The sequence below is a fragment of the Mytilus edulis genome, chromosome 10, assembly GCF_963676685.1.
Source record: "Mytilus edulis chromosome 10, xbMytEdul2.2, whole genome shotgun sequence".
NCBI lineage: Eukaryota > Metazoa > Mollusca > Bivalvia > Mytilida > Mytilidae > Mytilus > Mytilus edulis.
This window is the reverse complement of record NC_092353.1, coordinates 41100858-41122155: the sequence shown is the minus strand read 5'-3', so window position 1 is coordinate 41122155 and position 21298 is coordinate 41100858. Positions and strand designations below refer to the sequence as shown.

The following is a 21298-nucleotide window of genomic DNA, read 5'->3' as shown; positions in this document are numbered from 1 at the left end:
GTTGATTTTTCTTAAGTTTTAGCAAAGTATATGAAATATGGGCGATATATACGATTTTAATGAACTTTAGAACGATTTGGAACTTGTTGAACTGAATCTTAGGATCAGGAAAAAGTATATGCAAGTGTTATACTTAAAGACACAGTAATGAGATTTGTAAATAGTTTTACTGGTGAATAGAATGTATATACAAAGCGAAAAAAAAAACCTTTTTTCACTGTTCATTGCTTTTCTCGTAAATAAACTCCAAACGCATATTTCCTCCACAAAAGACTCGGCAATGAAGCTCGAATGAAATAATATAAAAGTGCAAAACAAAGGACGAAGTTGAAGGGCTAGCTAGATTTTTATTACAAATTATACTGTATGCCGTCAACATTACCTTTTGTATTATATGAATACTAATGAACACCGTGTTTTTTATAAAAGTAATTCGGTTCCGATATGAAGCGTAAGAAAGGGACGACCAATACACCTAAAGTCGCAACGGAGTCATAGTAAAAAGTTTAAAGACCTTTTGATGTTTTTGAAAACATCACTTATTCCTAAATGATCGAGACAAAAAAGATAAAACGATGCACCCCTAATCCTTTTATTTCGTTAAACAGATATCGTCGTTGGGCTTCTAAAATGTTGTAAATTACAAATTTTGCAATAAAAAAAAAATCTCGCAAACAGGCTTTGAAAATTTTGGCAAAAGGCATGGTTCCAAAATGCCGTATGCAAACTTGAACATTTTTGTAAATAGCAGTGAAATAAAAACTTTGACATTTCTGGATTATCAACTATTTTCACAGAAATAAAGTAATGTACAATTATTTTATCCCAAAGCCATTCTACAACGATTTTCAAGTTTTCATACAACATTTTGGAAGCAAACTTTACAAACAACTGACATTGGCAATTTTGTAATATGTCTTATTTTACACATTTTGATAGGTCTAACTGTGTGCTATTTTGTAAAACCAAAAATTTCCTCCCACCCAGAACATTGATGTCAAAAAGTATTTTTAGCCAAAAAAGTAATATACGACATTTTAGAAGCCCACCGACGATATATTTATGATAATAAAATACAGTTTGTAAACAAATTTATATTAGCTAATGGTCGAGATTTTAAATCATGTGTGAAAAAATCAAACTTTGAAATGCTTTTTATATGCACATACACATGTATAGAAATATAGGAAGATGTGGTATGAGTGCCAATGAGACAACTCTCCATTCAAGTCACAATTTATAAAAATTAACCATTATAGGTCAATGTACGGTCTTTAACACGGAGCCGAGGCTCCAACCAAACAACGAGCTGTAAAGAGCCCCAAAATATACTAGTGTAGACCTTTGAATTGGTGGTATTTCTGGATTTATAAATGGAACATGTATCACGTTTTTGATACTCAGATAAAATTTAATTATATCTTAATGCATACATAAGTTAATGAATATCCAATATATCGACCAGTTACGTTTCTTTGCCTTGATAAAATCAATTAGACAGCTAAGTAAATAACTAAACAAAATTAATGTATTGAAACCCTAAAATCCGTTGAAGAATTGAAGGACTAATATTCAGTAATTATGATAAAACTCCTTTAAAAGAAATTTTTGGCAACAGATTTATTGAGATAATGTTTATGCAAAAGAATAATCTTTACGATATGCTTCAATATCACATCTGACACTAAATTACACAATTATAGCTACGTTTACATCCTGTATACAAGGAACGACAATAAAATTACATGTAAAGATTCTATATTTTACTTACAAGGTTGGAAGAAACAACTAACGTCTTGTTTCCGAGTAATACATATCTTTGTTCAGAACTTATATTCAGTCCTCTGTCCAAACTCCATGTACCTGTCTGAAATACAGACTGTATGTAATATTACATGCAAAAAAACAACATTAGATCTTCCTTCTACTTAACAGCCGTTTGCAAAGCATTGAATAAATAGAACTTGAAAATTTAGTTTCTCTGATGTGCTTTGCTATCGATGAATATGGAAAGCTAAGATGTATTAAGTCAAGAAATAAATCCAAATGAACCATGAAACGAATTCCAAAGCAAAGGAACACACTATGTTGATTGGTGTAAGTGACGTAAGTGTTTGAAGATATAGCAAGAATATACACATCGCTGTTCATGATGACCCATAGCACCTATTTCTTAGCACGCTACATCAGCGGTATATTGGTCAACACAGCAAAAGTTATGAATCTCAAGCATCCCAAAAAACAAATACTGAACTTCTTGTAAATTAATTTAATATGCCTTGCATACCATCCGAAACTAAAGTGACTGTGAAACAAAAAGCGTACCTACTTTTTCGAGTCCCTCTTTCATTAATTGTACAATGTCTAGATTAAACAGTAGACGTCTTCCATGTTGCAACAATAAGTCACCTGTCAATCCTGATACTTTAACCTGCAAAATAAACCACTGATTGTCAGGCAGATACTTGCACAGAACATTAAGTTTTACTTTATAGACTTCTATATAAAACAATAGTCTCTCTATAAGGGCCCTTCCGCTTTGGTTAAAGGGTAACAGTATCCAAGAGTCTTTCATTACTTTTAATTTCATATTTTTAGAACATAATAACCATTTCAAAATGGCCGTTGGTGTAAGTTATAAAATGTAAGAACAAATGTCAGTATTTTTTAGATGATTCATCAGAAGTATCTCTAACTGTCTAACTGAAAAGTAGAGACAACATATAATGTTTCCCCAGCTCTTCAAGTGTAGCAATCCCCTTTTTCGACCCCCTCTGTTCCGCAGTCTTTGAACATATAGATTTCCTTTTAGATAATCTTTTATAGAATATATCTGATCATAAATTCTATATGCGATATGATCTTCATTCGAAGCTATGAACATAAAATAAGACACTAGTCTATAAGGAAACTTAATTAGTATTCCTTAACGTCGAAAGCTGTTGCTTGTTTTCATGGTAATCAGTGTCCAGTGTGAGGGGAAAATAGAGAGACATGTTATTCATCTAAGGAAAAGAAAAAAAATGTTGTCTCGTATTCATAAGACGCCATTTTGATTGAGGATTAACGAAGATATAACAAAAAATATTACAAAAAATAGAATGTTCAAATCCAAAATGTAACGTGTAATCAACTATAGGTCAAAGTACAGTATTTAATACGGAGCCTTGGCTCACAACGAACAGTAAGCTATATAGGGCTCGACAAATGACTAGGGTAAAAAAATCCACCCAGTAAAAACCAACAGTCTAATCAATGTAAAATACGAGAAACATATTAGAAACGAGAAAAACGTATGACCCATACCAACAAACGACAACCAAAGGTACCTGACATAGGACAGTTGCAAACAAATGCAAAAACGAGTTTGAACTTTTTACCAGGCGCCAACCTTCACGTGTATTTGAAAAATGTATTGAAAATTATATCTTATTATTGATATCATTGTGTTGTTCTAGCAATCATGTTCTGCATCCTCATATAAAAATAAAAGATGTGGTATGATTGCAAATGAGACAACTCTCCACAAGAGACCAAATGAAACATGAGTTAACAGCTGTATGTCATCGTACGGCCTTCAAAAATTATTTATGTTTTTGCAAATAAATATTCGTGTGTTCAATAGTTAAGTAAACAAGAATGTGTCCCAAGTACACGGATGCCCCATCTGAAGTATCATTTTTTATGTTTAGTGGACCCTGAAAATGGGATATAATCTCTAATTTGTCATTTAAATTAGAAAGATCATATCATAGGGAACATGTTTACTAAGTTTCAAATTGATCGGACTCCAGCTTCATCAAAAACTTCCTCGACCAAAAACTTTAACCAAAATTTTAACCTGAAACGGACAGACGGAGGGACAGACCAGAAAACATAATGCCAATAAATGGGGCATACAAATTTAAACTAACCGTATTTAGGTAGTTAAACAGGTCTAACCCGGATCTCCAAACGTCATCTCCTTCACACGATACATTCACCGGTCTTATTATGTGATATTTGGCTTGTTCTTCTAGTGATTTTGCGAATAACAAGACTGCATCAAATAAAAGAGCCGACTCATACTGAAAAAAAAGAAATAGGATAAATGTTTAGTTAATATATTTAATTGCTATTATTATGCTGTATTTCACTTAAATGAACTCTTGTTAATACTAGATGCACCGCTGATCATGTTTTCATCTTCTTTTTTTTCTTGCTTTCAGTACTGAACTGTTCATTTGTTTCACTCATAAAATTGAAATCAGAAAGTTTTCAAAACCTTGTAAGATCTGAATATTTATTATACGACTCATAGCTTCTTGAAAGAAAACGCAACTTCTTGATTATCCGATAAACTCGGATATATCTACTGCATATGCAGGTGCTGTCTGAAATTTGCGACTTAGCAATTAAAAGTTCACAATTGGGAAAATGAATCATTGCTTTAATTGAAATATGAAAGCAGTATTGGAGGTTTCTTTTATATTTTTATTTTGTCTATGACATAGCTGCGCGTTTAACATAGTCTTCAAATGTTGAACTATTTAATGAAAGGACATAATCTACATAACGGAGCGTAAAGTCAAGGAATAAAAAGCAAAAATACTGACTGTGGAAAATATAAAAAGGAAAGTCCCTAATGAAATGGCAAAATCAAAAGCAAACGCATCAAATGAATGAATAACAACTTGCATATTCCTGCCTTAAGTTTGGTACATGCATTTTCTTATGTAAACAATGGTGGATTGAACCTGGCTGGTTTTGAAGCTAATTTACCCTCTCACCAATAGTATACAGAAACAAGTCAACAAGAAGAAGAACACAGGGGTGTCCAACAGTTATGGCGATTATGTGTAGTAAATTATAGTATTGCAAAAGTGTGAAAGATCCATTTCTTCATCTTTAATCTTTAGTTAAAAGTTTTAAGGACTATAGAATAGACCTATGATTGTTCATGGTTTAGTTTAAACATATTTTATTTGCTGAATTAAAGCAAAATGGATAAGACACTTTGTTCAGGGTGTCCTTTGTAGTAAGTGTCTAATGAATACATGTTTCAGTTTCCAAGTGCATTTTGTATACCTAATTCCGTTACCAAGAAGTCGGTGTAATGTACCACACACAAAATGAACAAGGTCTAAGCAACATTTGGGTCTTTATGGTAGTTACAGCATGAGATGAGATCATTGTTTTGTTAATGATAATGTGTATCAACCACCTAGACTTAAACGAGGTGCGAAAGATACCAGAGGGACAGTCAAACTCGTAGATCGAAAACTTGCAACGCCTTGGCTAACAAGGAAAAAGACAAACAGACAAATGATAGTACACAAGACATAACAGAGAACTAACTAAAGACTAAGCAACACGAACCCCACCAAAAACTAGGGGTTATCTCAGGTGCACCGGAAGGGTAAGCAGATCCTGCTTCACATGTGGCACCCGTCGTGTTGCTCATGTTATTACAAACCCGGTAACAGTCTAGTTCGGTAGGTCCCATTTAGAAAGAATATCAACGTCTTCAGTTTCTTTAATAGTAATTCTCTGTAACCACCAACCAAGTTGCGGCACGCATAGTCTCAGATTTTCTTGAAACTTGGTCTATTGGTAGCTATCGATAAATTAACAAGAAAAATGTTGACAATACATTTGTTTATGCCCCCGTTGTCATGGTTACGGGTCCCCTTGGATTTTGCCTAAAAAATTACCCATTTCATGCAGTTATCATGCATACATTTCAAGTTTTATGAATATTTTGACTATTGTTCATTAAAATATAACACTTTATGAGTAAGATGAAAAATTAAAATTATTTCTGACAAAAGGGGAAGAAGGGGGCAGCACTGATTCAAATAGTGGCATTTTCAATGTAAAATAGAATAAAAGGCGAATAATAGGCATTTTGCATGACATAATTTTACACTTTTGCATCCACAACCAATTATACTAAAGTGATAAATGTAACTTATGACTGTTGCCTAGGAATAATTTATCATTAAATGTTTTGAAATATGTTGCTAGGGTGGTTGCTATGGTAATTTAAAAGTGTCATTTTTGGTGTATTGAAGACAAAATTTGACATTGTTTTTAATCAAATAAGAGTGATTGCTAAGCCCCTTTGACATGACCTTGACTCTTTATTTTTCATATGTTGATAAAAGTGGCTTAAAACATCCTGATCATTTTCTCCATGTATAGTATGCCTCTTTCTATGATATTTCCTTTCAAAATTCAATTAATAAACACAAGGTCAAAGGTCAAGGTCGTCAATTACCTTTGACCTTTGGACAAATTTATGGTAACTTAATTGCAAATAGTTTGCACATCATAGTCATTCAATAATAATTTACTTTTTTGTTTCCATAACAACCTACCTAGAATCCAATTTCCCAAACATTTTGTTATAATTTTTTGATTAGAAACCTTGATACTTTTCATTCATAACCACAGGTTAAATGGAGGTGAATGCAAAAAGATCTATTTTGTTCAAACAAAATGTGTAAAATTTGTCTTCTGAACTATATTGAAAATAACCTCTGCTTCTGCGGTTGTGACAATATTCAGCCAAAATATTTTTTATATATGACATTGCTATTTTGTTTGTTAAGTTTCATGTTTCTAAAAAATATTCACAAATATCATTAAATAAAACCTAGTTTTGATTACGAATGACTGCAAAGTAGTTGTTTTTTCGATGCTAAATTCCTCAAAATTTGCGGGAAATCTCATTCACTTGGTTGCCATGGCATCCATGACCTAGCAACATTTGGATGGGCATTTTTCTTACTTTTTTACATGAACACATGTTTTGGCTAAGTTTCATGAAAATCGGTGACTATGCGTGTCGGCCTCCCTATATAAAATGGTTGGTGGTTACAGAGAATTGGTCTTTTAAAATTAACATATGACAAGCTTTGAATCGTATAAGAGTGCTAAATGAACTAGGTCATAATTATATATCAGTCATTGGGGCAATTTAGATCATCATTATCAAACATTTTAAAACTAAATAGTGAAATTTGTTGTGACATGAATATGCAGAAAAATGAAATAAAAGTGCAAATATGTAAGATTAAAGATCAAAACAAAGCCAAACTGGATAACAGTCTGTTTGAATCTGATAAATCTTAAAGTACAAAATCACTTGTTTTTTAATGATAAAAAAATGTTAAGAATTTCTGAAATATTAAATTAAATAATGGACGAGCGAGTTACAAAGATTGCAGATATTGTCAGCTAAAAAGAACATTTTGATACCATGAACTTTCTGCTTACGTCTTTTACTTCAGTCTAGGGTATATAATTGATAAATAATGACAAATTTTATTAGATAAATTTACTGAATCAGAGTTATCTTACTTCAATTATTGGTAATTGGAGGTCTTGTGATTTATGACTTAGGCTTAAAATACTCTCGGGGAACAGATTGGATTATTGTAAGTCTAGAACTGTAATAATATCTGATTTATTTTTCTGTCGAAGGTTAAACACACTATAGCAATTCTTTATGGTACGTCAGCAGCGTTCAAATAAAGGCAACAGTAGTATACCGCTGTTCAAAATTCATAAATCGATAGAGAAAAAACAAATCCGGGTTACAAACTAAAACTGTGGGAAACGTATCAAATATAAGAGAACTACTACACAACAGAGACACAACACCGAAATGTAACACACACAGAAACGAACTATAATGTAACAATGGCCATTTTCCTGACTTGGTACAGAGCATTTTATGAAAAAATGGTGGGTTGAACCTCCCGCTTTAATGGCAGTGTTAATTATAATATTAAAATGATAACATTGCAAGACAGGTTTACAATAAATAAACATAAAACATATCTTGGATATTGACTTCATCTGGTATATGATGTTCACACAGTGTAAAGTATTGCTATAGTGAAAGATCAGCTCCGTCATGAAACTACTTTCAATTGCCCTTTCAAATGCTATTTGGCTAAACATTATGCTTTAGAGTCTAAACTTACTACTATGCAAATTTTTATGAACTTAGCCCTTTTTGTATAGATCTGCCATTTTACGCTTTAAAACTATGAAATTTTTCATGATGTTAGTCTGATTGAAGAGTTTTTATGGATTTCTAAGGTATATTTCCTTCTGGAAAACAATGACATCAAACTTTGAGGAATATCATTCAGATACACAGCATAACAAAAATTATGGTGGGTCATGAATATGGTCAATGTCGGTTGAAGCATAAAAAATGCATCACATATTGATTTTGTATTTGTCATATATTTTAACATAATTTGATGTCCGAATTTGACTACATGTATAATTATTATTGAAGTCAAATTATACAGAATTTATAAAGTTGTCATCTTGCTCCTTAACGCCCGCGTCACACTGTCCCGATTTTTACGCCGATTGCAACCCGATTATGGAAATTTTCAAAATCGGGACTGATCGTATCCAGATCGGGCTATTCGTAGTGCCATCTTTAACCATCGTAGAACCATCGGCCACTTTTTCTAGCCTTCGGGGACAACTTCGGGAAGGGTTCTAAATTTTTTAACATGTTAAAAAATCCCCGAAGGTGCGTCCGATGTTGAGGGTTCGTATTGAGTTCGTATCACCATCATCACCATCGTAATGTCACCGGGAATGCATCTTTGAACATCGTATTGCATTCGTGTTTCCATCGTTTCCATCGGGCAGTTTTGACATTACGATGTCTACACGAATGAATCACGAAGCTACCCGACGGTCTTACGATGGCAACACGACTTCGTGAAGACCTCGTAATCCAGTCGTGTTGCCATCGAATAAAAATACGAAGGCGACAAGATGGAACTACGACGGCAATGAATCCAGCTAAATGTAAGTTAATTTTCGCGCTAAAATACACTTAAAGTGCCATGCGCGAAATGCACTGGTCAGTCTAATACGACAGTTAAGAAAGACGTTCACAAAACATGGAGCTCATATCATCTGATTCTATGAGAACAAGAAAGGCGACAGCGTTGTTTCTATTAATTCGAATGGAACAAGAAGAGCAGCTATTACAGGCTCAGGATTTACTTTTACAAGTAAAATATTATTTCTTGTCAATTTTTCATATCAAGTAAATGTAACATAATGAAAATCTTAAACGCGCCTCGTACACCACACTGCAGGTACACGTATATAGGGAAACCAACTTTTTCTTCATTATTCTGATTTTTTATCTATCGTATGAGTTGTTGTCACACGAATGTTTACTCCATAACTATTTTGTTTTCTATATGTCATATTTTGCCGCATTTGTTGCTTTCCCCACATCCTTCCTTTTGTCTATATTATTATGATATTCTCCTGGAAAGAGCTCTTTTTGAATAAAAGTGATCAACGAACCCATTACCTTACCTTTAAGACAGATCAGTAAACATGGGCATAATTATGGGTGATTTTTCAGACTAGTGCACACATTTGACAGTTCAAAGAAGGCAATGCCGAGCGTGGCATCCCCTCGTATGTAACATATTGGGGACAAATATGGACACTATATTTGTATATGACACATGCAGAAAATGGTAAATTGAATATGCATATTTGATACATAAACTATTTTTTAGAAATCAACCAAAACATTCAGTAACTGGAAATACCTTTAATATTGTCTTTAGAACCAGCAGGTAAAAAAATGAGCAACCAATTTCCTGTGTATTATGCTATTTCAAGGAGCAAAAACAAGTCCATCTGCATGACCTTGACCTTTGGCCTTGAACGTAAAAAATGTCAGATCATTACAAGGAGGAATAATATACCAAATGTGGTTAAAATCTTTTGAAGCATATTGGTTTTAGAGTGTCCACAAGGGTGATACTGCCTTGTATTACAACTGCCACTGTGACCTCGACCTTTGAACTTTTAAGTCAATAGCGCTCAAGATATTCTTAATGAGTAACACCATACCAAGTTTTGAGCATTTTGGTTCTAGAGTGTCCATAACAATTTTATCTACACGCAACTTACATGTAGTAGGCGAGGGGATAATAAACTAAGTTTTATAAGAATTAGACAAAAAGATCGATTTCCCGCCATGCATGGCAGACTTGTACAGAAACGATATGTTGTCGAAATTCTGTTCGTATCATAAAAAAAGTAAGCTGTACACGACGTCTTTTGGACATCGTATGGCCATCGCGCATCATCATAATCCATCGTGTAGATTCGTAAACCATCGTGTAGCCTTCGTGATCCATCGTATAGGCTTCGGCTGAGATATGAAGCTTAAATACCCGTCTTCGGTTAACCTTCGTATGTCCATCTTTTGCTATCGTATATAATTTCGGCACCATCGTATAGACATCGTTATTCATCGTACTTGCTTCGGTCACTTTTTGGTATTTTAACGAGATCGGAACAAACTTCGTACGAACTTACAATTTTCGCTTTCGGGTGTCCATCGTATATAAAAATCGGGACAGTGTGACGCGGGAATTAAGGCTTAACTCAACTATGCAAGACAAAAATCAATGTCGTGATTTGAGACAAAAAATGGTGCAAATTGATAATATTATTGAATTCGCAGATTCAATTAATGGACCAAAATAATGCTTCACCATGCAAGTTCCTTCAAAGGTAACTATTTTTGTTTTAATATATGATACCTCTTTTTTTTTAGAATTAACTTCCATTTATATTTACCGGAATTGTGTTATGGTTTTCCATACTCAACAGAGGTAGTCGAGTGTTCATTTGGTAAATATACATATCATCTGTAATAAGCTTGACAAACTTGTTCTTCGGATCTACCAATCGGAATCCTGTTATATTCACGTGGTTATATTTGTAGTCATCTAAATTTATTGTTTCTATATCCTGTAAATATTTAAAAAGATCATTAACAAGATTATCCTTGTTGAATTCAAAAGAAAACATATGTGCTGTCTGAAGTGTTAGAAAAAGGAGAGGTTATGAACAGATTAAACAAATTGGCCTCGAACATTACTTAGGTGGCATTAATGAACAAATGCGCATCTGGTGCAAAAAATTGGTATCGCCGAATCATGTTATTACTACAATTGGGTCAATATCTCTACTGATGAACTGTAAGTCTCGATGGGCATCACCATCCCAGTGATCATGGCATGCAAATATGAATTGTTTATTGAAATTGTGTAACATTTGGTAATTTTTTTTTATTTCAGCTTTGCAGTGTTGGTATTAGATTTCGGATTCTCAAATTGTCCAGCGATAAGGATCTCTGATGAGACGTTAATTGTCGAAATGCGCATCTAGTGATGTGAATTTGCTACTGTATCATAATATATGTGTATCAATTCAAACAAATAAAACAATTATACTGTGCAATTTTCAAAATATAAAGCTTATATCATGCTATTTCTGAGGAGTGATATATAATAATAAAAGCATTTGCCAACGCCCTTTCGTCAAATTCTCAAATTTTGCACTGTTTGTATATTGAGATTTAAAGCTTCACACATTGAATAAACACCGTGATGTCTTGTATGTTGTCTATTGGTTAATTTTATCATTTGGTTGCTGTCTCATTGACGTTTTCTTCATATCTCCTTTTATTCACATTAAAAGCGCGATAAAAGGCACCATTTAATGACCAGACAAAACTCTTCATAATTGAATTTTAAATAGCATAGCCAATGTCAATTCATGTCCATTCTGAAGACGATTCTGAACGTTACAATTACTCTATTAGTTGAAGATAACTGAATATATCGTTTTGATTGATGGTTGTTTACGTAATGACAGTGCTGATTAATGCCAATAACACCTTAACATAATAGATACCTCAAAACCAATTCTTCGAAACAAACTTAACACCATTTCGAACCAGGTCTTGTATATATATATATATTTTATGAGAAGACATTGAACATTAGACAAAAATACTATAAATTTGGCGCAATGTTTTACAAATACGTATATGTTTCTCCCTGTCATCGTTAAAATGTACTGTGATTATAAAAACTTACCAATGTTGTTAAAACATAATGATGATACGGATTAATCATTCCTTGTTGAAGAGCCTGTAAATAGAAGAGTATATGATTGCTCATAATTGAAAGTCTTGAAAGGGTTTATAGAATAGAGAAATGACTAAAATGTGTAGAATAAATGTCTAACAAAATAAAAAGGCAATTAACGCCAAAAAACAAGAAAAGGGAATAATTGGGTGTTAAAAATAAACAAGAGAGAATAATAGGGTGCTACAATATACAGAAATAAGAATGATGGCCCAAAAAAATAAAGAATACAGATATGAAGGACCCCTATTCCAGACTCTCATATGTCTACGACATTTGGACTCTGATGGATAAAGCTTCAGCTGTTTTATTTGCAGTTTTATCATATATTATCATTATTTTGAATTAAAACTAGACGTTGCACGCGATGTCGTGATAAGCATATACCGCCCCTTGTAATTCAAAAACCCGGAAACAGGAAGTATTCGTCTGACATATCTGAAAAGCACTCCATGGTGCAGTTCTTGTGCAGACAGACAAATGTGCATACACTGTGCAATTGTATATGTAAATGTGAATGAGTTAATAAACCTCTTTAAACAGAAATCATTCAGCCATTCTTACAAAGTTGTTTTATGTGGTCTAATTTCAAATGACGCTTAGACACTGCAATAACATTCACATTTATAGATGCTTATAACTTTTCCTTTCTATTCCATCAAACATTAAACAGATTATTTTAGACAGAGTTTTGTTTATTCTCTCTCGAAATGTTTTATAAAAAAGTATAACATAAATACCGAATTCCAAAGCAAATTCACAAAGGGAAAGTCCATAAAACTGACCGTAAAACAACTGCCATGAATCAACAGAACAAGTGAAAAACAACTGCCATGAATCAACAGAACAAGTGAAAAACAACTGCCATGAATCAACAGAACAAGTGAAAAACAACTGCCATGAATCAACAGAACAAGTGAAAAACAACTGCCATGAATCAACAGAACAAGTGAAAAACAAATGCCATGAATCAACAGAACAAGTGAAAAACAACTGCCATATTCCTGACTTAGTAGAGCCATTTCCAGAAACAAATGTTGAATTAAACCTAGTGTTTATAACTTAACCTTCCATGTGTATGACAATTGCTTATAGTTCCGTTATATTCACAAAATTGTGAGAGCAATCGAACCATAACACCTTCTAACCTTTAATACAAAAATGTGAGAGCAATCGAACAAAAACACCTTCCAACTTTGCATACAAAAGTGTGAGACAGTCTTTTTTTATGAATGGATTAACTACATTGTCCATTATAGAAAAAGACAACAGATTTAGAAGAACACTTTGTCTCAGTCAATCTTTTCCTGTCATTCACAGATTTCAATGTCATGTGATTATTACCCGTCTGTCATTGGTCAATACGTTTTAATTATAACTGCTGACGGGGAATAATAAAACAATTACGGAAAGAATGCTATGTCCATCAAAAAAATGTTGGAATCTAGGTGAACCTTGTATAAATTTGAAGAGGACAGGTTTATATTAGTCGATCGATAGAATAAATATATCTGTACTTTCATGCAAGTCTGAGATTAATGACTTTACTAAATGACATGTCACACTTTTCGTAAATCAGAAATAAAATGTACATTCGAATGCAATAGTGAAGAAAAAAACGAAAAAAAAAACGAATAAAATGTACATGCGAATGCAATAGTGAAGAAAAATACCAAAAATCGAATAAAACTTGCATGTCCCTTTATTTCATTTGAAAACGCAGTCTTGATATTTCAAACTCGATTCGACAGATCAAATTAAACGATGAAGATTCATATTACAATTTATTATAATCAAATTTCTTCTCTTTTTAACTTGTAAATCGTCTTTTGAAATAGTTACCTATCTTTTAATACATAAAAAAACGTATACAAAGGGTTAATACTTTAATCTGCCAATTGTGTGCCAATATTCCAATCGTTGTTCTTTTTCAAGGATTTTTACAGCGTAGAAAAAAGCAACAAAATCCAAAAACAACAATACTAAGTGATACATATGTAATAAATCAACGACGGTCTATATTTATTTGACAAGATAGAAATATTTACCATTTTAAGTAATAAAGATGTCTGCGATGCATTTAGATCGGCTAAGATATTGGTCCATTGCTTTCTCTTGGCTTCCATCAATAACTCCCTCATGTTGGTATTTGAACTGACCTGTCGTAAATGTATCGCTTTTCCAGATTCTTTAGAAATATCTTGTATAATAACTTGCATTTTTGTTAACCCTGTAATGAGTGATTACAATTATTTCAAATATGCATGTTTGTTAACCCTAGCTGGAATGACTGATCATGATATAAACAAACATTGAATTTTCGTGTATAGATGTATTTTTGGATATTCGTATGATCATTGCAAGGTAAATGTGCAACTTGAGCATTTCTTAACTCAAAAGGAGGTTTCTTTGAATTCATTTCACACTTCTTTCAGATTTCATAATCTAAAAATCTATGGTTAAATTCACAGTATCAAAGTATTTGTTTGTGCTTAGTTGTTATTACAAATTATTGAGATAATGGTGGAAAATGCATATGCAAAGTAGAAGGTATAAAGGCCACATGTTTGCCCCCCCCCCCTCCTTCCCCCAGAATTCGAAAAAGAAACTCATTTTAAATCTTCCAAATAACAAGTATTAGTTTGTCAGAAATCCCTAGTTGAACTTACACATTTTCGAATTGTGTATTACACTTTGACATTTTTTATTACAACTTTTTAAATTTGTACCCATTGATTTTCAAAATTAATATTTTAGAAAGAGAACCAATCTCATTCTATTGGACAAAATGGACTAAATCTTGTTTCTTTTGGAAGAATATAACACCTTATATATAATATAGGATATAATCATTTTCACTTTGAATAGAAAGACACCTTTTAATTATTTTAAAATTGTCGTTTTTCATTGAAACTGGAAAATCGAATCTACGGAATAATTACAATTTTTCAAACAAATGAAGATGTACACAAACTAACTCATATCAAATACACCGTTTTACTGCATTCTGGTTAAAGCCTTTGAAAACTCAACCGATTACACGACATTAGTGTTGGGTTTTTTTGCAGTGCAAATAACGAAATTATCCTATTTTTTTTTCAGAAACGTCGAATTGCATATAAGGTGTTTCGGTGCATTACCGTCAATTTTGCTTATCTTTTATTCGTGTTTTAATCTAAATATCAAATTACCAAATTGTTCTGAACGAATTAACTTTTACTCCTGATAACAATTTACTGTATATTATAATCTTCTAAACATCAGTTGATTCAATACAAAAAAAAAATGATTTTCTAATCAAACGAAATACATCAATTGATCCAATACAAAATAACAAACGAAATATAGACTATCAAGAAATTTACAGAAATTACCCACTAATCACTGGTTCTTTCGCCTGATGAATTGATTGACATTATTTATGTAACAATTGGCATTGACCGAGTGATCCTCCGATACAAGTATGAATTAAGGCATTATAACGGAGTGTTAAACACACAATCAATAACTTTTATTTCCTGATTCACAATGCTTTCCTGCTATTTAAAGATAACAAATGTAGTCACATTGAGATGACTCAATTGGAAGTTGAAAGGTAGTTTCGCTTCTTTTAGATCTGAGAATGATATTTTTATTATACGTGTTAACATGATCATCCTATACACAAAGTATACTTTAGTTTAGCTAATGAAGGATTTGTATAGTCTTACTATCTTTGAATCAATACATCTTTGTATACAAGAAACTTTACAATTCATAAAAGTTACCAGACGTACTAGGAGTTTTCGGCAGCTTACATTTTTTAAACTTTACAAATTAAAGATGTTGCAGGTATGGCAGTCTGATAATTCATTGTGATATCCTGATCTTGAAAAGAATAATAATGCTTTTAATTCCGCCCACCGATTCAGATTTAAAACGAAAGCAAGTTTAAACCAATTAATGATATTAAAATAAAGCTGCACATATTACAGTACTTATAAAAATTTGTTGATAGCTCAACAAGCGTGAGTTTAAAATTTGGAACTGACAATGTTTTTTTTCTTTTCTTCTCGCAAGTTATAGTGGTAAAGTCTATATTGATTGTGATATTAAATGCCAACGAAATATAAAACGTGCAAACCCGAGTTCATATAATAAAAATGAGGGGGGGGGGGACATGAACATGTAAAATGGAAAACCGATTCACTATTTCAATTATTATCTTACCACTACTAGATGCATAGAGTATCATTAAATGGTCCATATTATAATAGTTAATAACGTCCAGATATGCCTTAGCCAACTCCACCGGACTAGGGTGAAGGTTGATTGAGAAACTTGCTGTACGGCGGTAAGTCGGTTCCTCTCTGTATTCTAAATGGGGAATGTGTAAATATCTACACATAGAATTGGCGTATGAAGACATTTCTGGTGATCTTGGTCCAAATAAAGCTGCCGGTGATAAATCCATCTGTAAACAAACTGAAAAACAAATACTGAAATATAATATATCTTGAACAACAAACTAAGAAAAAAAAACCTGTTATTAATCTACATGCATGCTGAAAGAATAACCATCTGAAATACAAAAAAGTAGAGTAGCATATATGTAAATACTTGTAGACTGGGTTGCTTGCTATCCAATTGTTTTAGTTAATGATGTATGTCGTTATTCTTTTAACGTGACAAATCTACACCCTCACCTTTCAATATATATATAACTAGAGAGAATACGTATTACATTTCAAAAAATCAAATACTATTACTTTTTCCTATATATATAGACAGGAAGGAAGAACCGTGTTAAATAAAGCCATTGATATTCTATGAGATGTACTGATTTCTTTTTTCGGGTAGTCTAAATTCTGGTATTGGATAAAATTATTTTTTATTTACTTTCTGTACTTGCATACGTAGGTAACCTAGTAAGAGTTGTACTCGAATTTTTTTATTATTGATATTTTTTTAACACTGTACATCTGTAAAATGAGCTTTGTCCCCACATTTATGTTTATCTAATAAATAATTATTAAACATTTATCGTAAAAAGAGTAAGAGGGTGTCATCTATCTCAGTTATCATTATTTTATTTTTAAAGTTTTATTTTGGGAGTTGAAGGGATGGGGCGTTTTGTGAATTGCCGTTATTGGTGCTGTTGTTTTAGATTGGAGTTGGGTAAGAGTTAAAAACGTTTCGGTTTTTAAAAAAGAAAGTAAATTAAACATGAAAGCTAAAAGTGGTGTAGGGTAACCACATCTACAAATAACTTAGCAATTAGGCATACTATAAGAACATACTTACCTGGCATTATCCCATGACAAGTACCGTGCACCTTACGCTAGGAAATTAGTCAAAAATGTCTTTCAATACTCTTGTTTATATTTTGTTAATTGGTATAATGAAAATTAATATCTTAAAACACCTATTAATGTGGGCGTAAAAAATAAATCATTTTGTTGTATATAAAACAATTTCATGTTAATTACTCGTTTATGTGCAAATATCTTTGTAGTATAAATGGATGGGGCGCTTTAATCAGACAAAACATGTATGAACACAGTTTAGCATAGTAAGTAAAGCAACGACACGTTTGTTGTCTAATGTGTTTTAAAAGCATACCGTAGACATCTTGTTTGTGTTATACTGATGAAATATTCATACACTGGGTGGAAACAAACAGCTATATTGAAATTGCATAGCAAACATAATCATTATTATGTAATTATGATGGCGATTAACCTACAGGGTTGCAATTAAACCTTACTCTTGTTAAGTGCTCTAGTTCGAAACAAAAGATAACTCCAGAAAATAGTTCAACAACTTCACGTTTTATCTGAACAGGAAAGAGTCATATAAGAACAAGAATGTGTCCTCAGTACACGAATGCCCCACTCGCACTATCATTTTCCATGTTCAGTGGACCGTGAAATTGGGGTAAAAACTCTAATTTGGCATTAAAATTAGAAAGATCATATCATAGGGAACATGTGTACTAAGTTTGAAGTCGATTGGACTTCAACTTCATCAAAAACTACCTTGACCAAAAAATTTAACCTGGAGCGGGACAGACGGACGAACGGACGGACGAACGGACGCACAGACCAGAAAACATAATGCCCCTCTACTATCGTAGGTGGGGCATAATGAATTATGGCAAAATTATAACACGTTGTATTTAAATTATATTTCATACAAGTGTAATGTTTATTGGTTGTTAAAGTAACAAACAAGAAGAATCTTGTTTTATATATGCATATTTCATGTAGAAGGAAGTGTTGTGTAGATTTAGACGTTTGGCGGTAGAGTCAATGGTTGGGTCCATTTGTATGGGGGTGTTTGAGAGGTACTCTTGTGTTCAGTATCGGGAACATTTAGAGAACACCCCTATTCATTAAATAGTGAATTCGCCCTAGAGTATATAAGTGGGTGAGGAATAGAATTCGGGTTCTGTCAAAGTTCTTACAGAAGAAGACTGGCTTACAATAGTGAGTACGCTACATAGCTGTAAGTTTGACAAGAGGACAACTTGTACTGGGGACAACTTGTACTGTACTGGGTACAAGTTGGTCTAACATTGGAAGTTGGTAGAGCAGACTGTCTCACTCGGAGGACAGACTGCAATAGTCCACATTAGTTGTTAGTGACAGACTGTCCCACTCGGAGGACAAGTTGTTCTAGCCCACACTATCTGGTAGTGACAGACTGTCCTACTAGGAGGACAAGTTGTACCAGTCCGTACTGTCTGGTAGTAACATACTGTACTCGCCCACATAGGACAGATTGTTCTATTAGGAGAACAGGCTGTGTTATAATTATATTTGTGTATATATAATTGATTTTATTGTTCATTGTTACTTTGTGTCGGCAAGGAGCTACTGTATATATTTTGGTTCATTGTGAATAATATAGATAGTTATAGTTTTTGGTATTGACGTATTGTTTGTGGAAAACTTGGATCCAAGTATTTACTGGAACGTTCGTTTAAGATATAAACGCCTGGTTACACGTTACACAAGTTAACTCAATATTGATGGCTTGTTTGTGCATGTGTTTGATTTCATCTAAAATGTTCTATTTATCATATTTATGATGGAGGCTCTGTGATGGTATGGGGTTGCATCTCTCATGACTGCAAAATAGACCTGGTGACTATACAAGGAAACCGTAACTATGATCAATACGTCAGAAAAGTTCTTCAGTCAGTAGTTATACCTCATTTTGATAACAACTCATCAGCTGCAAAACCTGTGTTTATGGATGACAACGCTAGGCCACATCGTTTATGGGCGGTTACTGCATTTTTTATAGGCGAAGCATTAGCTGCTTTTCCATGGTCTGCCATGAGCCCGGATTTTAATCCGATAGAGCATATTTGAGACACGTTGGGTCGTCAGGTACAGACAGCTGAACCACCTTAACAAAATTTACGTCGGTTGGAAGCAGAATTGCACCGGGAATGGCTTCAAATACCACAGCAGGAAATCCGACGACTGACTGGAGGGACGAGACGCAGGGTTGATACTTGCATCCAATCACGTAGTGGTTTCACACGATATTGAATATTGAACTATGGATATCGTCAACAGATTTACAATGGGCGTTCTCTAAGTGAATTGACAATAGTGTCATGCAAAAAGAACTCAGAAGGTCCATACTTAAAATGGACATATTTTAGTGTTTAAACTATGCTTGTTGTTTTGTTACATCTATTCATTAAATTATCATTTAAGTTGCAATTTGTTATGTTTTCCTTAAAGCTAATACTGTGTCATAACAGGTTGCATTACTATTTTTGCCACCAACTGTTCCGGGATCCCATGACCCTTATCGAAATATTTGTCAATTCGACAAAACGTAGGGGGTGCTTAATTTTTTTCTTTGTGTATATATTGTATTCTTTTATTGCTTAACACAGTCTATACTATTCTATGTTTTTGCTCATATTCTATGTTTGTGTTCAACCTGCTATTTCAGGGTTAATGGTTGTATTTGTTGTAAACAATATTTGATCGTCGGACCAAAGATGTCATTCAGCGACAAGACTTAGTACTAAATATTTATCGATTACTTCCGATTGTGTCTATTAATTCTACAAAATGGAAAATCAAACATCTCTACTACGAGACACAGCAGGCCTGGATTTCTTTCGGACTCATTAATTTTACAATACGGAGACTTGGTATGATTAATGCCAATGAGACAATTGTCCACCTGAGACCAATGGATCTAAAGATGTGTTTTCTAATAAATTTATGTGTCCTGTTATCTATTTCTCGCTTGGAGAGATATCACACTAAATGGAGTACGATACGAAAAAACGATAAGTTAAATGCGTTTAATTGATTGGCCTATTCTGCAATGTGCTATGAAATTACACAGAAAATTAATCATAAAGCAATACGAGCCCCCCAAAAACGGAGATGAACGCAGGTGCTTCCAAAGATTAAGCGTATTTCTTAGGAAGTATTAAAAAACATAATTTCCTTTTAATAAGTGATAAAAAAAAGGGGGGGAATCTACCATGCATGGGGACAATAAAAAAAGGTTGACTTCAATGTTTCCTTCAAGTTCCATCGTACATAGAAGTATAGATACCAGAAAGTCTGTGGTATCGTTTCCACTCAGATATTTTTAATTTATATGCAAGTATTGCTTAAATGTCATTGAATTAAAAAAAAAAGATAATTGAAGCCGTTTTTTATCGTAAAGCTTAGTTCTCAACCAATCATAATAAGTTGAAGTAGGATTTATTTGTTTTGTGAATTTCATTATATTGTACACTTTCAAGTTATTTTCACTATATTCAAAAACTGATGTTACAGCAAGATGTTGGTATTTCATTTTTGAAAGAACTTTTAATCTAACTCTTTCTCCCAATGTATGCCTACCTTCTTTAGTAGATTTAAACAGATCCTTAGTTTGTAAAATTCTTGTGTCAAACACCAGTTGGTTGTCTCGAAAGAACTCGTGTTGATGGTTTATCCAATACACAGCGTGTTTAAATGCGTTATGTATCCTTTCGTCTTCTTCCTCACCAAACAGACCTCCTGAAAATAATAAGTATTGGTAATTTAACTAAGTAAATGAGTCATCGTGAGTATAAGTATTTACTTATACTCTTCCCTCTCTCCTCCCCATTGCTAACATCGAGAATATTCTCTCTCGCTCTCTCCCTCTCTCGCTCGCTCTCTCTATCACTCGATCGGTCGATTGATCGACTGATAGCAATGAAAACAAATATGATAAAGCACTATGACACTGATTTGTTAAATACATTGTACGTGTGAAAGTTATTACTATTAAGTGGTCTCTAGTACCTATTT

General features: G+C 33.2%; 1 protein-coding gene across 2 annotated transcripts in view; it reads right to left on the bottom strand.

Moving 5' to 3' along the window:
• The window catches only part of LOC139491180 (glutamate receptor ionotropic, kainate 2-like), a 93864-nt gene that overhangs the window by 18030 nt on the left and 54536 nt on the right, over positions 1-21298 (bottom strand). For both annotated transcript variants that reach the window (XM_071278639.1, XM_071278638.1), the window contains exons 2-9: positions 20864-21022; positions 16203-16457; positions 14042-14223; positions 11943-11996; positions 10636-10809; positions 3915-4067; positions 2330-2431; positions 1772-1867 (exon numbers count right to left, since the gene is read on the bottom strand). In XM_071278639.1, coding sequence (XP_071134740.1) covers positions 1772-1867; positions 2330-2431; positions 3915-4067; positions 10636-10809; positions 11943-11996; positions 14042-14223; positions 16203-16457; positions 20864-21022 — 1175 coding nt within the window. The remainder of the gene's footprint in view (positions 1-1771; positions 1868-2329; positions 2432-3914; positions 4068-10635; positions 10810-11942; positions 11997-14041; positions 14224-16202; positions 16458-20863; positions 21023-21298) is intronic.